Raw genomic sequence first — 15,674 nt, forward strand, 5'->3', positions numbered from 1 at the left:
TCGTAAAGCGAGCGTGCGGTAAAGACATTACCAACCGGCATATCAACAAGAAAACTTATGTAAGTTAGACCGATATTAGAATATATGCCTCGTGTCTGTGTTCCCCCTACACAGCTTTACATCGTAGGTTACTTGAAAATATTCAACGTCGCGCTACCAAAACTCATTTTTAATTATCCTGATAGAAAGGTGACCTATAAAGAGAGGCTAGATAAACTTACTTCCGTTAGAATATCGTAGGGATACACATGACCTCGTTCTTTTGTTTAAATTTAAGTCTGGGCTCATGAAAGCAGATTTAGGCCGCTTTTTGATCCCCGCAACTTCAAATCATGGCACGTGCAGTTATGATCCTACAAATTTCTGCCTCGTTTATCTCACTGTCAGCTATACTTTACAAGTACTTTTTCTCAGGTCTGTGTTAAATTGTGGAACAAACCCCCTAGTTCTCTGAAGCATGCTGAATCTGTCCCAAAATTCAAAGATATCATTTTTCATCATTTTAAGGATAAAATAACAAATTCATACAGACCGCCTTAGGGATGGACAATTAGATAATTGATAGGGGGGAGGGGGGTTGCAGGAATTTTGGTTGCATGATATTTATTTTTTTGGCTTAAACCTTGCACGTTATTTTTTTGTGTACAGTTAGATATATTTCTTCTAGCAGAAGAGGTTGCTCGATATTTTTTGGGGGGTTTACGCAACCCCCCCCCCATCAACTATCTAATGGTCCGTCCCCGCGTTAGTAATCTCGTACAGCATTACTATCTTTTTGCCTAAGGTACAAGTGTTCCATCGTTTTCGTTAACTATTTATTCAATTATTATCTATTCTATTATTAATATTAATATTATTATTATATTATCATCCATTCTTACCTATTTGTAGTTTATAAGGGGCTGAATAGCAATTGGGGCGTTGCCCTGTGTTAGAGTCTCCGTTATTTTCTAGTGACGAAATATTAATAAACTAAACTATTAAAACTAATTCAATCAATCATTTCAATCGATCAATCTTTTTATTTTTTTTGTTCCATACTGTCACGACTGAGTAGGTGCATAGCTAACTATGGTATGGTGGGTGATTGTACAATATTTGACAACACAGGCAGCAAAAGCTCTGTTCTAGAGCTGTACCAGTTCAAGGGAGAATGTATTTTACTATAGGAACTTAATTAAGAGTAAAACTTACTAAACTTAGTTTATCTGTTGGTATTAAAGCCCTGTGCTCAACTGCAGACAATTTCAAGGGTTTTTCTTCATTTTATGAATCTCCTTAGAATAAATGACAATGAGGTAATTTATATCCCTTCAGATACCTTCTATTCGGATCCCTTCGGATCCCTTCGGTGAGATGGCGTCCGGGGAATTAAACAATGAATTATCAACCGCAGTGAAAGGTTACTGTCGCATTTTTACTTCGCATTAAAACGATCAATAAAACTATATCAAAAGATGTTGAAAAAATTGTTAACGGAAAAAAGAGGGGAAAATTCCATTGTGAATTGATAGTTAAATCGTTGGCTCCAAACACTCCTTTTCCCGAAGGGATTCGAAGCGATTCGAATGTATCCAAAAGCGATATAAATTTTATGGTTTCCAGGCCTCGCCGTGAGCTTTTAGTCTCTAACCTGCAGAGTAAACCGAGTCGAAGTTCGAAATTCAAGGCAAGGCTAATGGTCTGTGTATTAATATCTGGGTTTTATTCATCTGTATGGACGTATCGGAGAACTATACATTCGTGCTCCTGTGAAGTAAAATTGCGACAGAATTTGTATTTTCTGAATGAATCGACCTCAAGTAGAACGTACCGAGAGTGAAGACGGTTGGTCAACCTCCTTTGTCATCATTTCCATCTGAAGGAAATGGATAAAATGAAGAAAAACCATCGGGAAATCGCCTGCAATTGAAGATGCATAAAAAGACGTCAACTAAGGTTAGTGAATTGTACTCTTAAATTTCTTTATATAAAATACGATGAAAACAAACCCAAACATTCTTTCTAGAAATACAGCTTTAGAACAGAGGCTACCTGTGGTTGAAACAGTGTCCAAGAACCTGAACCTACATAGCACTCAGTTGCTGTAATGTTTTTTATGGATCATAGCTTAGTCGTGATGTTCGATGCTTGTTGGTGGGTCTGAGGATAAGTATCAAAATTATTTTCAGCTTTGTTAGTGTTTTGGGTTTTTTGTCCTTCCAATACAGCTGAATCCTTAGTTTTTATGGCTGGAAACATTCCTTGTTGGCTTCCACAGGCTTTTGCATCGAGTTCGTTTAAAGCATCTGCATTCGCATGAACCTCATCTACCAGTTCATTTCCGTTCTGTACACGGGATTCGTTGACCAATGCCATAGAAACGTGCTTACTCCACTTGCCAATGACAGAGAGGTAAACTGGCAGGAAGCAGAGTCCATGGAGGAGACCAAGAAGAACCATGCCAAAAAACATTTTGAAAAATATACGGAAGATTTCGGAATCTGACAGCGCAGTCAGCAGTATTCCCAAAAGTGTGCTTATGCCTGAAACGAAAAAGAAAAGACATTCACCAGAAGTCCGTAGTTAGTGGACTTCTGCATGATTTTAATTTGGTTTGACTGTGTATGGGAATCCGGAATGAAAGATGGATTTTGCATTTCGATGAAACGCTGGATTGCGGATTCCTCATCCTGGATTCCCTATTCTCCATCTTTAATCCAGGATTCTACATCCCTTTACCTCCAATGAAAGTTTATATATATAATCCATATGTTAGAGCGCAAAATTTTGATGCTGCTAATCACTTGAAAGAGCAATTACTTGCCAGCTGCATATGAAGTAGAGAACATTTAGTTGATCCCTACTCCTTGTTTGTTTACAGGCCAGGTACTGAGTTCCCTGCTAGCAAAGTCTATTCTCCTTTGCTATTAATTGAGGGGAGGATACGCTGCTGATGTAGGACGTTTATCATTTTATCGAGCATGCGTTAGGTAACTCGGCCGAACGCTGACAAAATACTATACATGATTTTGACAGCCGCCGCGTCAAATTACATTCGAATTACGTCGGTGTATTTGGTTAAGAAAACCCGTTTTGAAAACTACTGGTTTCGTTCGAGTCTTATCAATAAATTTTAACGCTCTACATCGGCTGAGTCTCCTTCTTCCCCGCTTAAAGGGAAGGAAAGAGGAGAGACTCTGCTCGCAAAGAAGGCACCGAGGAGAGAGAACGAACGGTTCTATTAACGACATACCTCCTAGGGTAACACTGGCACCAACACTCTCTAAGGCGTGTACCACCCGCTTCTCTGGCGTTGCCTCGTCTGATTTGAGAAACGAAAGGGCGATGTGCGCGCTATAATCTACTGAGAACCCAATAGCCATCACCAGATTGATCATAGAAATCGAGTTCAAGGATACTCCCCAGATAAACATCAATCCAAACAACTCGAAGATTAGAGCCACAAAACCCAAAAACACAAGGAAGGTAACGATTAAGTCAACAAGAAAAGGACTTGTGATTAGCAAGATTGCTAACGAAGAAACTGCCAAGTTTCTCACTGTTTCCGTAAAAATGATTGCGTATTGCTCTAGATATATGAAGGGTTTGGCAATTGGGTAGGCACGGAGAGACGACTTTGTAGATAAATCTTTGCGTAAAGTCAGCATAGCATCGCGCTGAAACACCGAGGAATGAGAATCTGTAAAAAAAAAAAGAAGGAAAAAAGAAAAGAAAAACCAGAAGTTAAGTTAAATACACAGAAACAATGATAAACATGTATTGTCTCATATTTAAAGTAGGTTTATAATGCATCATATAATCCGTCAGTTCTGCAGCCAGGAGACTCTGTTTGGCAATATGTGTTGATGCCACTTGCAACACAAGCATAAGGGCCAGAGATGCGCACCAAGTACGTTGTTCACTTTTCATAATTTCTCACACCTGAAGAGAAGACCGACACTGTATGGCTCACTTTTGTTTGCGTCGCAAGTGAACACCGACTAGGCACAATACAAAACTAAGCACATGATTTTACCTTGAATGTAGCCCAAAATGCGCGACGCCACGACACTCTGCTTGTCATCTGAAAGCTTAACGTCTTGCGTAAAGTGAGAATAAAAAGGAGTTGCAAGAAACGTTTTTAGATTTGGAATGAAATCTGAACCCTCGGTAGTCAGATTTCGTCGTTGACAAAATGATATGAATTCGTCAATCCATGAACTAATCTGGTTCTTGTAGTGTTTATTTTGTATTATTATGCCATCTAATTTTTGAAGGGCTTCTTGTGAGGTTTTCGTGGCATAGTTTAAGTGCTCGTCTACCACAGCACTCACTTCAATGGGTCGTTCAAAGAATCTATCTCTTGCCTGTAGGTACGCCTTGTACTGGGTATTGTCCCTCACCAGCAGAGATCTATTGAAACTTTCACCGATGTTAACTGTCCCATAGATTCCAGCACCCAGGAGACCCAAAGATATAAGGATGACGATGATTTTGATATGCGATTTCATGAGGAATGTGCCCCATCTTTCCATTAGCTTACTGGACGTTGCCTGTCGAGGTTCATCCCATGGTGGTTTGCCCTCCTTGGGCGGCGGTGCAAAGCAGACAGGCAAACAGTTGCGGCGATTGGCTTTTATTCTTTTGACATCAAAGGTCAACAGCGCAACGAATGCTGTTACGATAAGCAAGTATGAAAAAGTTATCGTGAAGGCAGCATACGTGCAGAAATACTGAATTGAGGGGAATTGCGACGAAGCACTAACTGCAAAGGCCACCAGATCTGTTATGGTTGTCATGGTAATGGTGGCCCCTGTGTTTGACATCACTAGCACCACAGTTTCTTTCACTGATAGATCACGGGACTGCTTATCGAGCTCGTCAATGATTATAAACAAATCATCAATAGCTACTCCAACTACCAGGAAAGGTAGAACACCTACTATTTTCACAAACGGAGTTTGTATAATCATGGAAAATCCAAACCCTGCAGCTATGCCAAGAGCAACACAGATAACACCGCCCATACCAAGCAACGAGTGGCCGGTCAGTGGGTTCCGACACATCTTACCCAACATGATGTTGGCAAAGTTTATCATGATCGTAAACGTCAGCGCAAAGTACCTACAAAACCAAAATAAATTTTATTTGAATTGCGCATGAGGGCTGAAGGGAGGAGTGGGGGGGGGGGGGGGGTACGGGGGGGTACGCGTTCTGACTAATATATATATATACCCTCGGTTTCCAGAGGTTCTACTTCGCTGCAGGTGAGCGCCAAAACAAGAACAGATAACCTCTCTCAGTATAGTTATTTGACCGAAGGGGGAATATTTGCTTGTGACAAAGAAGCCATTACCTTATATCCGAACTGCTGCTGTCATCAATAGCATCATCTAAACTGCGTTCGGCTTCATAAAGGATCTCTGCACAGGTCATGTTATTCTTTAATGATGACAACATATCGAGAAACGCTTGTTCCCAGGCAATAACTTTGTCGTAGTCTTCATCAGAGTCTGCCTCTCTCAGATAATAAACGAGTCGCATTGCTTGAACGTCTGAGATGTTGCCAATGTTCTTTTTGTCATTCCCAAACATGCGTTTCATATTTTGACAAGAAGGTCTGCCATTGCTCATGAGAGCGGGCGAAGGACAAAGAGATGCAACACCGAGTTGTGAACTTATGTTGACTAAGTTCTTCTCTTGGAATTTGAATATTTCTAAAGGATTTATAAACATGCATTCGTCGGATGAGGAGCCCTCAATACCAGACAGAGTTGCACAGATCTTGGAGTACTGGTTTAGATTGACAATCTTCTGGTGGATCGCAAGTGCGTCCTTTAAGCATTCTACTGACAAGAGTTTCTCATTGGATTTCGGGACAAGAATTATTATCTCTTGACGTAAGTTGAGCCTGAAATGCTGTTCGGCTTTTTTTAAGTCCTTCATTCCTTGGCTTGCTTGCGGCACAAAAATCTTAGACGATCTTTTTTCGAAGTTCAGCCAAGCAAAACCGATTGAGAAGCATCCAACGATAGTCAAACACAACAGGAGTATTATTTTGGGATGTGATGCTATCGTTCCACTGGAAGCTGCAAACATTTTCTCCACCTTTTGGTGAAAACATCGACAGAGCGCCAACCAGTAGAAGCGGCAGGGCGTCGACCCATGTTGATGGCTGTTGATCAATAAAACAATCTAATGAGCTTTTGCTTCGAGCCGTTACGCAAGTAGCAAAACTTATTACTGGGATACCTGTGATATCATCTTATTATCTTATTATCGTTATTATCTTGAACTTCACAATACAGTCCGTTATAACCTATACTTATTTTATATGAACTGTTTTCGCTTCAAAGTCTACTCACAAAGGAACATGAGGTACATAGCAATATTATTATTATCGATAAATTATAAAATGTACAGCAATTATGAAAGAGATCTTGAGCAAATATTAGCCTGTATTTACGTTTTAAATGAAGTATTTTGATTTTTGTGCGAATGTGCACGTTTATATATGGAACCTAATTACGTATGCCAAAATCCGGAACGGAACAACTGGAATAATATGGCATAAATGCTCTGCCTACAAACGGCTTTCAACACTGTTATTAGAAATTTGCTACTAATGTAAATATATTCCTTGGGGCGGTCAAAATTTCATTTTTTAGCTAACGTAACTTCTAAGTATAAACTCCTTTAGATTTCTAACACAAACAGAGGTCCTTTCACCCAGTACCTGAACAATCGAAGCGTTTTGATCTCCTTTAATTTTTCTTCAAAAAATGATGATTCATTAAGAAATATCGATAAATTATAAAATGTACAGCAATTATGAAAGAGATCTTGAGCAAATATTAGCCTGTATTTACGTTTTAAATGAAGTATTTTGATTTTAAAGCGAGCTATACAATTTTCGTGCGAATATGCACGTTTATGAAATCTATTACATATGCCAAAATTTGGACCGGAACTGGAATTGGAGTTCCAGATTGAGTTGTTTGATGACTTTGATGAGTATGGCATAAATGCTCTGCCTACAAACGGCTTTCAAAACTGTTATTAGAAATTTGCTACTAATGTAAATATATTCCTTGAGGCGGTCAAAATTTCATTTTTTAGCTAACGTAACTTCTAAGTATAAACTCCTTTAGATTTCTAACACAAACAGAGGTCCTTTCACCCAGTACCTGAACAATCGAAGCGTTTTGATCTCCTTTAATTTTTCTTCAAAAAATGATGATTCATTAAGAAATATCGATAAATTATAAAACGTACAGCAATTATGAAAGAGATCTTGAGCAAATATTAGCCTGTATATACAATTTTCGTGCGAATATGCACGTTTATGAAATCTATTACATATGCCAAAATTTGGACCGGAACTGGAATATTGGAGTTCCAGATTGAGTTGTTCGATGACTTTGATGAGTATGGCATAAATGCTCTGCCTACAAACAGCTTTCAAAACTGTTATTAGAAATTTGCTACTAATGTAAATATATTCCTTGAGGCGGTCAAAATTTCATTTTTTAGCTAACGTAACTTCTAAGTATAAACTCCTTTAGATTTCTAACACAAACAGAGGTCCTTTCACCCAGTACCTGAACAATCGAAGCGTTTTGATCTCCTTTAATTTTTCTTCAAAAAATGATGATTCATTAAGAAATATCGATAAATTATAAAACGTACAGCAATTATGAAAGAGATCTTGAGCAAATATTAGCCTGTATATACAATTTTCGTGCGAATATGCACGTTTATGAAATCTATTACATATGCCAAAATTTGGACCGGAACTGGAATATTGGAGTTCCAGATTGAGTTGTTCGATGACTTTGATGAGTATGGCATAAATGCTCTGCCTACAAACAGCTTTCAAAACTGTTATTAGAAATTTGCTACTAATGTAAATATATTCCTTGAGGCGGTCAAAATTTCATTTTTTAGCTAACGTAACTTCTAAGTATAAACTCCTTTAGATTTCTAACACAAACAGAGGTCCTTTCACCCAGTACCTGAACAATCGAAGCGTTTTGATCTCCTTTAATTTTTCTTCAAAAAATGATGATTCATTAAGAAATATCGATAAATTATAAAACGTACAGCAATTATGAAAGAGATCTTGAGCAAATATTAGCCTGTATATACAATTTTCGTGCGAATATGCACGTTTATGAAATCTATTACATATGCCAAAATTTGGACCGGAACTGGAATATTGGAGTTCCAGATTGAGTTGTTCGATGACTTTGATGAGTATGGCATAAATGCTCTGCCTACAAACAGCTTTCAAAACTGTTATTAGAAATTTGCTACTAATGTAAATATATTCCTTGAGGCGGTCAAAATTTCATTTTTTAGCTAACGTAACTTCTAAGTATAAACTCCTTTAGATTTCTAACACAAACAGAGGTCCTTTCACCCAGTACCTGAACAATCGAAGCGTTTTGATCTCCTTTAATTTTTCTTCAAAAAATGATGATTCATTAAGAAATATCGATAAATTATAAAACGTACAGCAATTATGAAAGAGATCTTGGGCAAATATTAGCCTGTATTTACGTTTTAAGAGCGACTGTCCAGAAATATCGAGCACGGGGCGGCCACAGTCAAAAAATAAAAGTCCTTCATTTTTGGTCTGTAGACACTATTAGATGAGTTTATGAACGTACTGGGGTCGGTTTTTCGATCTACGTAAAAAATCCAGATTTTTTTGAAAAAAACGATTTCACCCCGTGTCGCTCTAAAAATTGCTCAAGAAACGGCTGCGAATTACGCTTTCAAAAACATTCTCGCTCCAAGTGAAAACCCAAGTTACAATCAAATTTGCAACTGAATTCAAGAAAAGGGGTGTTGAACAATTGTTCCAGGTGATTTTAGACGTTTTAAACTAAACTTTAGATAGAAAAAAATTGCATTCTTCCAGCACAGTTATTCACAGTCTCGATTTTACCTCACATTTATAAAAGCGATTTTTTGCATGTGGCCATTCTCCAATTTTTACAAAACTCAAGCTGTACAATGTTCAAATGATAGAATAACACGAACTACAAAAATTAGTTTGGGTTTTTCCACGGGCCTTATGAAAACTTTATGCGAAGTTGGAAAAATTTGCCATGTAAATATGCAAATTAGCAGTTTGTTTACATCTCCACACCACAGATCACGGCCGCGAAAAAAGTCATCTAAAATAGTTTTAACAGCTTATTAATCCACACATTAGCCTATCTAAGGACTATCTAAGCATGATTGGCCTTTGTTATTATTTTAAACAATTATTTGTTGAAGTTAAGCCTACACTTCCGGTGTTGAAGACACTCAGCTTGCTTGCCTGGGTGGCATTCCATCGGTGCGTAGTAGACTTAAAATGACTGTTAACATGCTCTATAAACGTTACTATTCCTCACTAGTGGTATCCAGCTTATCACATAGTATTTTCACATACTAAGTATGCTTGAAAGTTTGCATTACTTTGTAAATAAGCAGGGATCAAACCTGTCAAATGGCGTGACAAACAACAGTTTGCGCGGAGCAGGACGTGACGTCGTTTGGTACAGTACGTTTTTTATTGCCTGAACATCTTGTGATTTGGCATAAACTAAAGAGAATCACTCATTATCAAGATTTGTTTTTTTTAGCTGTCATATGTTTTCTTGCTTGATCGAAGTCATGTTTAAAATTGGTTACATGTATAATGAGTGCAGTTGTAGCCTGATATACAATTCCCCCTCCCCTACCCCACTAGCTTCATGGCTGTACAATAGATCGAATGTATTATAGACTCGCCTGGTTTCGTGGAAGCGTAAATCTGATATAAGACTGAGAAAAAAGAAAATACATTTTAAAGTATATATATATATAACATTTTATGTCGATAGTGCGATTTGATAGAACTGTGATCTGAACATGACGCGTGTGTGGCCGAAATGTCCAGGAATTTGATAGTTTCAATCAAATTCCAAAAAATTGTTGTACATTACCAGGTAGACAAAAATAAAAGCAGCATTTAACAAAGTGTTTATAGTCAGTATAGAAATTTGTTAATTATGGTGAGCATCAGTTATGGAGGCTCGTGAATCATGTTCTTTTCAAGCTATCATTGGTGGTCATTGTGGGTTTGACCCAAAAGAAAGAGTGGGAATCCAAAAGCAGAGTGGGGTTTGAGCAAAAGTGGATCGAAAACTGTGTTAAAAGAGACTGGTGTTTTTCTTACTGTTGGTTCAGGAAGGTTGGTGGATTGCTAGCATGACATTGACTAATATATACGGTCTATACGACGCCATGACTACTTGCGCAGTGCTCAGTCGTGAAATTGTGCAAGCTTGACGCTACTACATCATTGATTAGGGACTGGTCATAAAATATAGGGGGGGTGGGGGTGGGCAAAATCAGAATAGAATCAGTGTTTTTTATCGTGGCCCAAATAAAATGATGCTGAAAATCCTGATGACCCAAAACCAGTTTTGAAGCAAAATTGCAGGCCCACCCATTTTAGTTGTCAAATTTTATCAACAGCCCACCCCTTTTAAGGAGTTCAAAATTATGTGACCCATCCCCTGATTTTGTCCCCCCCAACCCCCCCCAACCCCCCATACTTTATGACCAGTCCCTTACACATATAGAAATAGTCTTGGGGAGGCCAACGAAGAGAGTGAAGTTATCTTACGAATGGAAGAATTGACTTTGTTAAGTCGAACAACACGAGGGACGCAAGCTACTTGATTGCAAATCGATGTGGGATGTGGTTCGATGATTCTAGTTAGCTTTTATATAAACTAGTTCTTTGATGTCTGAATTCCATGAGATATTAGGATGCGTTCATAATGTATGCCAGAGAGTGGTGGTGAGGGGGGGGGGGGGGGTGGGCAGATTGAATTTAGGGGGGATCGGAAAAAGTTTTACCAATAAAAAGGGGGGGGGGGGGTGGGTGGGTTGAAAACCTTTTTTCAGAGAAATGGGGGGGATGCAAAATTTTTAGAAGAAGCTACGAGAGTTTGCCAGGGGGGGGGGGGGTATATTATTTTTTGGGGGACTTTTGGGTGGTCTTAAGAATTGTTTTGTCACTTAAAGATTTCATCTGCCCCCACCCCTTCTGCCATACAATATGAACGCAGCCTTATTCAAATGGGGGTTTTTTTGTCGTAAAGAACAATATAATTGAAAGCTCATAGAGAGTCTTGATAACGAGTGATTCTCTTTAGTTTATGCCAAATCACAAGATGTTCAGGCAATAAAAAACGTACTGTACCAAACGACGTCACGTCCTGCTCCGCGCAAACTGTTGTTTGTCACGCCATTTGACAGGTTTGATCCCTGCTTATTTACAAAGTAATGCAAACTTTCAAGCATACTTAGTATGTGAAAATACTATGTGATAAGCTGGATACCACTAGTGAGGAATAGTAACGTTTATAGAGCATGTTAACAGTCATTTAGGCCGTGGTCACACTGGGGCCACTGAATAGGCTTGAGATGGGTTTCTTTTGATTATGATCTTAACAATCTTAAGACGGTATTAAGAACAAAGTGGTCACATTAGATAAATGGCTTGTCTTATTATAGGTTAAATAAACATAAACCTTTGCGAATCACTTAAGGTTATTTCAGTTCATGCTCCCGACATGAACATTTATCTTTCGTTGTTTATCTGGCGTACGATTGTAACTTCACGTGAAAACCAAAGTTTGCGTAGACGTCAAACAAGAAGGCGAATATTTCAAGTACTACAGCAACAGTTTGCTTATCGTAGGCAGCGTTTATTGCAGAACACAGCAGCATTCGTATTTCTGCAAATCAAAATTTAACTAGACGCCATGAGAGGCGATTTTGGACTTTACCTCGGCCACAGATTGGCTGGTTCGAAGTACAGCTTAACAACGCCTCCCAAACCATGTACTGGAAAGAACATTTCCGGATGACAAAAAATACTTTCGAAGAGCTTGTTGCTCTAGTCGGTCCCGAGCTAGAGCGAGAGAATACACGATTCAGACAAACTGTACCGGTTAGCAAGCGTGTAGCCATGATAACTTTTAAGCTTCAGGTAAAAAACGCGGGAAAGTGCCGAAGTGAGTAGTGATCAGATGAACAAACTACTCTTCGCTCATTGGCCAAGATGTTATTCCTTCATTAAAGTGTTTACTTAGCTCGTTTCTAACCTCCTAAGAACTAGTCTTAACTTAAGCTTCGGAACTTTTGTAGTTTTATTTGTTTTCGCCTCGGATTACATGAAATCTCATAATCGAGGTAAAGGTCGGTCACACATGCATTTCTGTATAGAACAGGTTAAACAAACAAGTGTTATTTATTTAGCCAGCATTTAAGCTCCAGTGTGACCGCGGCCTAAGTCTACTACGCACCGATGGAATGCCACCCAGGCAAGCAAGCTGAGTGTCTTCAACACCGGAAGTGTAGGCTTAACTTCAACAAATAATTGTTTAAAATAATAACAAAGGCCAATCATGCTTAGATAGTCCTTAGATAGGCTAATGTGTGGATTAATAAGCTGTTAAAACTATTTTAGATGACTTTTTTCGCGGCCGTGATCTGTGGTGTGGAGATGTAAACAAACTGCTAATTTGCATATTTACATGGCAAATTTTTCCAACTTCGCATAAAGTTTTCATAAGGCCCGTGGAAAAACCCAAACTAATTTTTGTAGTTCGTGTTATTCTATCATTTGAACATTGTACAGCTTGAGTTTTGTAAAAATTGGAGAATGGCCACATGCAAAAAATCGCTTTTATAAATGTGAGGTAAAATCGAGACTGTGAATAACTGTGCTGGAAGAATGCAATTTTTTCTATCTAAAGTTTAGTTTAAAACGTCTAAAATCACCTGGAACAATTGTTCAACACCCCTTTTCTTGAATTCAGTTGCAAATTTGATTGTAACTTGGGTTTTCACTTGGAGCGAGAATGTTTTTGAAAGCGTAATTCGCAGCCGTTTCTTGAGCAATTTTTAGAGCGACACGGGGTGAAATCGTTTTTTTCAAAAAAATCCGGATTTTTTACGTAGATCGAAAAACCGACCCCAGTACGTTCATAAACGCAAAAAACATTGTCTACAGACCAAAAATGAAGGACTTTTATTTTTTTGATTGTGGCCACAAATTTTCGATTTTGCTCGATATTTCTGGACAGTCGCTCTTAAATGAAGTATTTTGATTTTAAAGCGAGCTATACAATTTTCGTGCGAATATGCACGTTTATGAAATCTATTACATATGCCAAAATTTGGACCGGAACTGGAATATTGGAGTTCCAGATTGAGTTGTTCGATGACTTTGATGAGTATGGCATAAATGCTCTGCCTACGAACGGCTTTCAACACTGTTGTTAAAAATTTGCTACTAATGTGTAAATATATTCCTTAAGGCGGTCAAAATTCTATTTTTTAGCTACACTACACTAGAGTAACAGGGAAAGCACAAGGGAATACAAGGAAACAAAGTGGATACCCGGAATGCACTAGAGAAACACAAGGAAAGCACAATATACAAAACAAGCTAACTCGCGAGTAGTATGCAACCATGAAGTGCATATAATATCGATAGCTAGTGATTCAAAGTACTCTAGCAAAGGAGACGTTTCGGAAAGAAGCTACTTTCCTTCTCTTATATTGGTATGGTTTATTGGACTGGACTACTAGTACAAAACGATTGATACTTCCTGTAAAGTGCGAGTTGAAGATAGATCAGGATAGCACTGAATTAACGAAGATTCTATTCGATTCTATTCAATTCATAGGGATATTTCTCCCCTCCAATTCAGCTTTTCGATATTTGAATATAATATGGCAAGGAAGACTTTTCCAACAGATAATCGATTTTTCGCTCACCTTTTCGGTTCTTCTGATTGCTTTTGATGCACAGAGCTGTTGTCAGCTTTGGAAGTTGCTTCTCTTCTTGTTTGTGACATTTCGTCCCTAAAAATCCAAATTGTAAAGCAGTAGTCCAGTTCAAAAGCGAGTAAAAGGTTATTCACGAATATAATCGAGCTAAATGGCGATTTCTATATTGAGGACACGGTGTTGCAGCGCGTTTGGTAATCGATTTTCACATACAAAAACATACAAATATGGTTTTACCATATGAGCAAATGAAAAAGCTTTTCACACATGTCAAAGCAAAAAATATAATTAGAAAGACAGTAATACATACGGCCTTATTGAATGAAAAGCTGTTTTTTCCTTCTTGTTTTACTTGTGATTACAAATTTAGAAATGGCAACAACTGAAGGTTTGGACGCGAACGTGCGTGACCAGCACAACTATCGCGTGACCAATTGCACGTGACGTGCAATGGTTTATTATGTTACCACTAGTGCAAACGTCATATTTTATTATTGAGCTTACCTTGACTTGGTTTTGTAAGTATTAGCAAAAGTGCGCCTACGAAATAATTTTCTTACGTCTTAAGCAAACGCTGTATGGAGAATCAGAGCACAGAAATTACCCTTTAGCTGGAATTTTCGAGATGATGTATTCATATTAATGCAGAAAGAATCAAGGCTTTTAATTGACTAGCGAAAGTAAAAACCAATAAAGCTGAAGCGACGTCAATGGTTGAAACCAGCAGGGGGAGTTAACTGAAATTTAGTGATCGTAACCGTCAGATGGAAAATCATTATAATGTACTCTTTGATGGGCGTTGTTTTTTTTCGCTCACTCCCCTTTTACAAGCGGATTACTAAGCTCCGCCTTCAAGTTAGCTAGGCATCGGCATCCTTACAAAGGAGATAATTTACGCCCAATATACGCAAAGTAGGTCAAAGACAAGAGGGCAGTTTCAAAGGTAAGAACTCAACTATAGTCAAGATGGAGTTGTAATTTACTCATTCTTGATAAAATCTAAGCGTCTTCCTTATCAATCTTCCTCTTAGAAAATATGGACGAGGAAATAGAATTGCAACGGCGGTCGGGTCAAAGGAGGTACAGGTACGGTCGGTTTAATTATAGAAAAAAAATTATCGTGCATAACGTATTCTTCTAAAAGATAGTAGTATAGGGAATGGGGGTTCCAGCGCAATCTCAACACGGGGTAAGACCCGCGTCAAAAATCCATCTACGGACGACCCCCACTCCAAGTGTGGTTGAGGGCAACAGCGCACTTAAATATGTTAGTCTATATATGGAGTGCGAAGAATGTAAGAGAACTTTTAAGAAAGAAGCGGATTTGAAAAAGCATTTGAAAATGAAGACGAAGTGTATGAGCAGTTATGATTGTGGATGTGGTAAGAAGTTTGAGACTAAGGTTAAATTGTTTTGGCATTGTCAGGACTGTGAGTACGACTACGACGACCTAAAAAGTGCTTGGTATTAGGTATAAAATATTTCCTATTATATAGATGGAATCCCAAAGCAACTTCAGCACGGTGTCAATACCCGGTAACGGTGAGATTGACGTTAGACAGTTTTGGCGTCAGTCAGAAAGGAAGGTTAAAAGGACTCTCCGAAAAGGTATAGAAGAATTAGGAGCCCTGAAAGCGAGCATAATGGTAGAAGTAAGTTTGTCAAAAGACGAGGTAATGACGACAGCAATGTTGCGATCAAAGTCGTTAGTGATATTAGAATCCACGAATCTGGATAGGTCACTCAGTGAAGCCTTAGAAGCAATAATGGAGTCGCTGTCTAACTACACGAAAGAAGGATCGGGTTGGACAGTAGAGGAGGTTGAAGGAATAGAGATAAGTATA

General features: G+C 38.5%; 2 protein-coding genes across 5 annotated transcripts in view; one reads left to right on the forward strand and one right to left on the reverse strand.

Moving 5' to 3' along the window:
- Positions 1-1,002: 1,002 nt before the first annotated feature.
- LOC116289563 (patched domain-containing protein 3) lies at positions 1,003-15,030 on the reverse strand. 4 transcript variants are annotated; one of them, XR_016118693.1, is made up of 7 exons: positions 14,141-15,030; positions 13,819-13,905; positions 5,339-6,157; positions 4,019-5,106; positions 3,236-3,682; positions 2,035-2,525; positions 1,003-1,902 (listed from the first exon to the last, which is right to left on the reverse strand). XR_016118693.1 is itself a non-coding variant. In XM_089023982.1 (6 exons), the coding sequence occupies exons 2-6, from the start codon at positions 13,896-13,898 to the stop codon at positions 2,104-2,106; spliced, it is 2,856 nt and encodes a 951-aa protein (XP_088880108.1). In that variant the 5' UTR covers positions 13,899-13,905; positions 14,141-15,030; the 3' UTR covers positions 1,003-2,103. The 4 variants fall into 4 exon arrangements, 3 of the variants coding, with proteins under 3 accessions (XP_088880108.1, XP_088880109.1, XP_088880110.1); XM_089023982.1 differs by having other exon boundaries at positions 1,003-2,525; XM_089023983.1 differs by lacking the exon at positions 14,141-15,030 and having other exon boundaries at positions 1,003-2,525; positions 13,819-14,110.
- LOC116302983 (uncharacterized) overlaps positions 14,850-15,674 on the forward strand; it is a 38,565-nt gene continuing 37,740 nt past the window's right edge. The window contains 1 exon segment of the mRNA XM_089023981.1: positions 14,850-14,916. Within this exon segment, the coding sequence (XP_088880107.1) occupies positions 14,867-14,916 (50 nt within the window). The 5' untranslated portion in view covers positions 14,850-14,866.

Source organism: Actinia tenebrosa, unplaced genomic scaffold (genome assembly GCF_029948245.1).
Source record: "Actinia tenebrosa isolate PJP-AT-01 unplaced genomic scaffold, QUT_ActTen_1.0 PGA_scaffold8__29_contigs__length_14323225, whole genome shotgun sequence".
NCBI lineage: Eukaryota > Metazoa > Cnidaria > Anthozoa > Actiniaria > Actiniidae > Actinia > Actinia tenebrosa.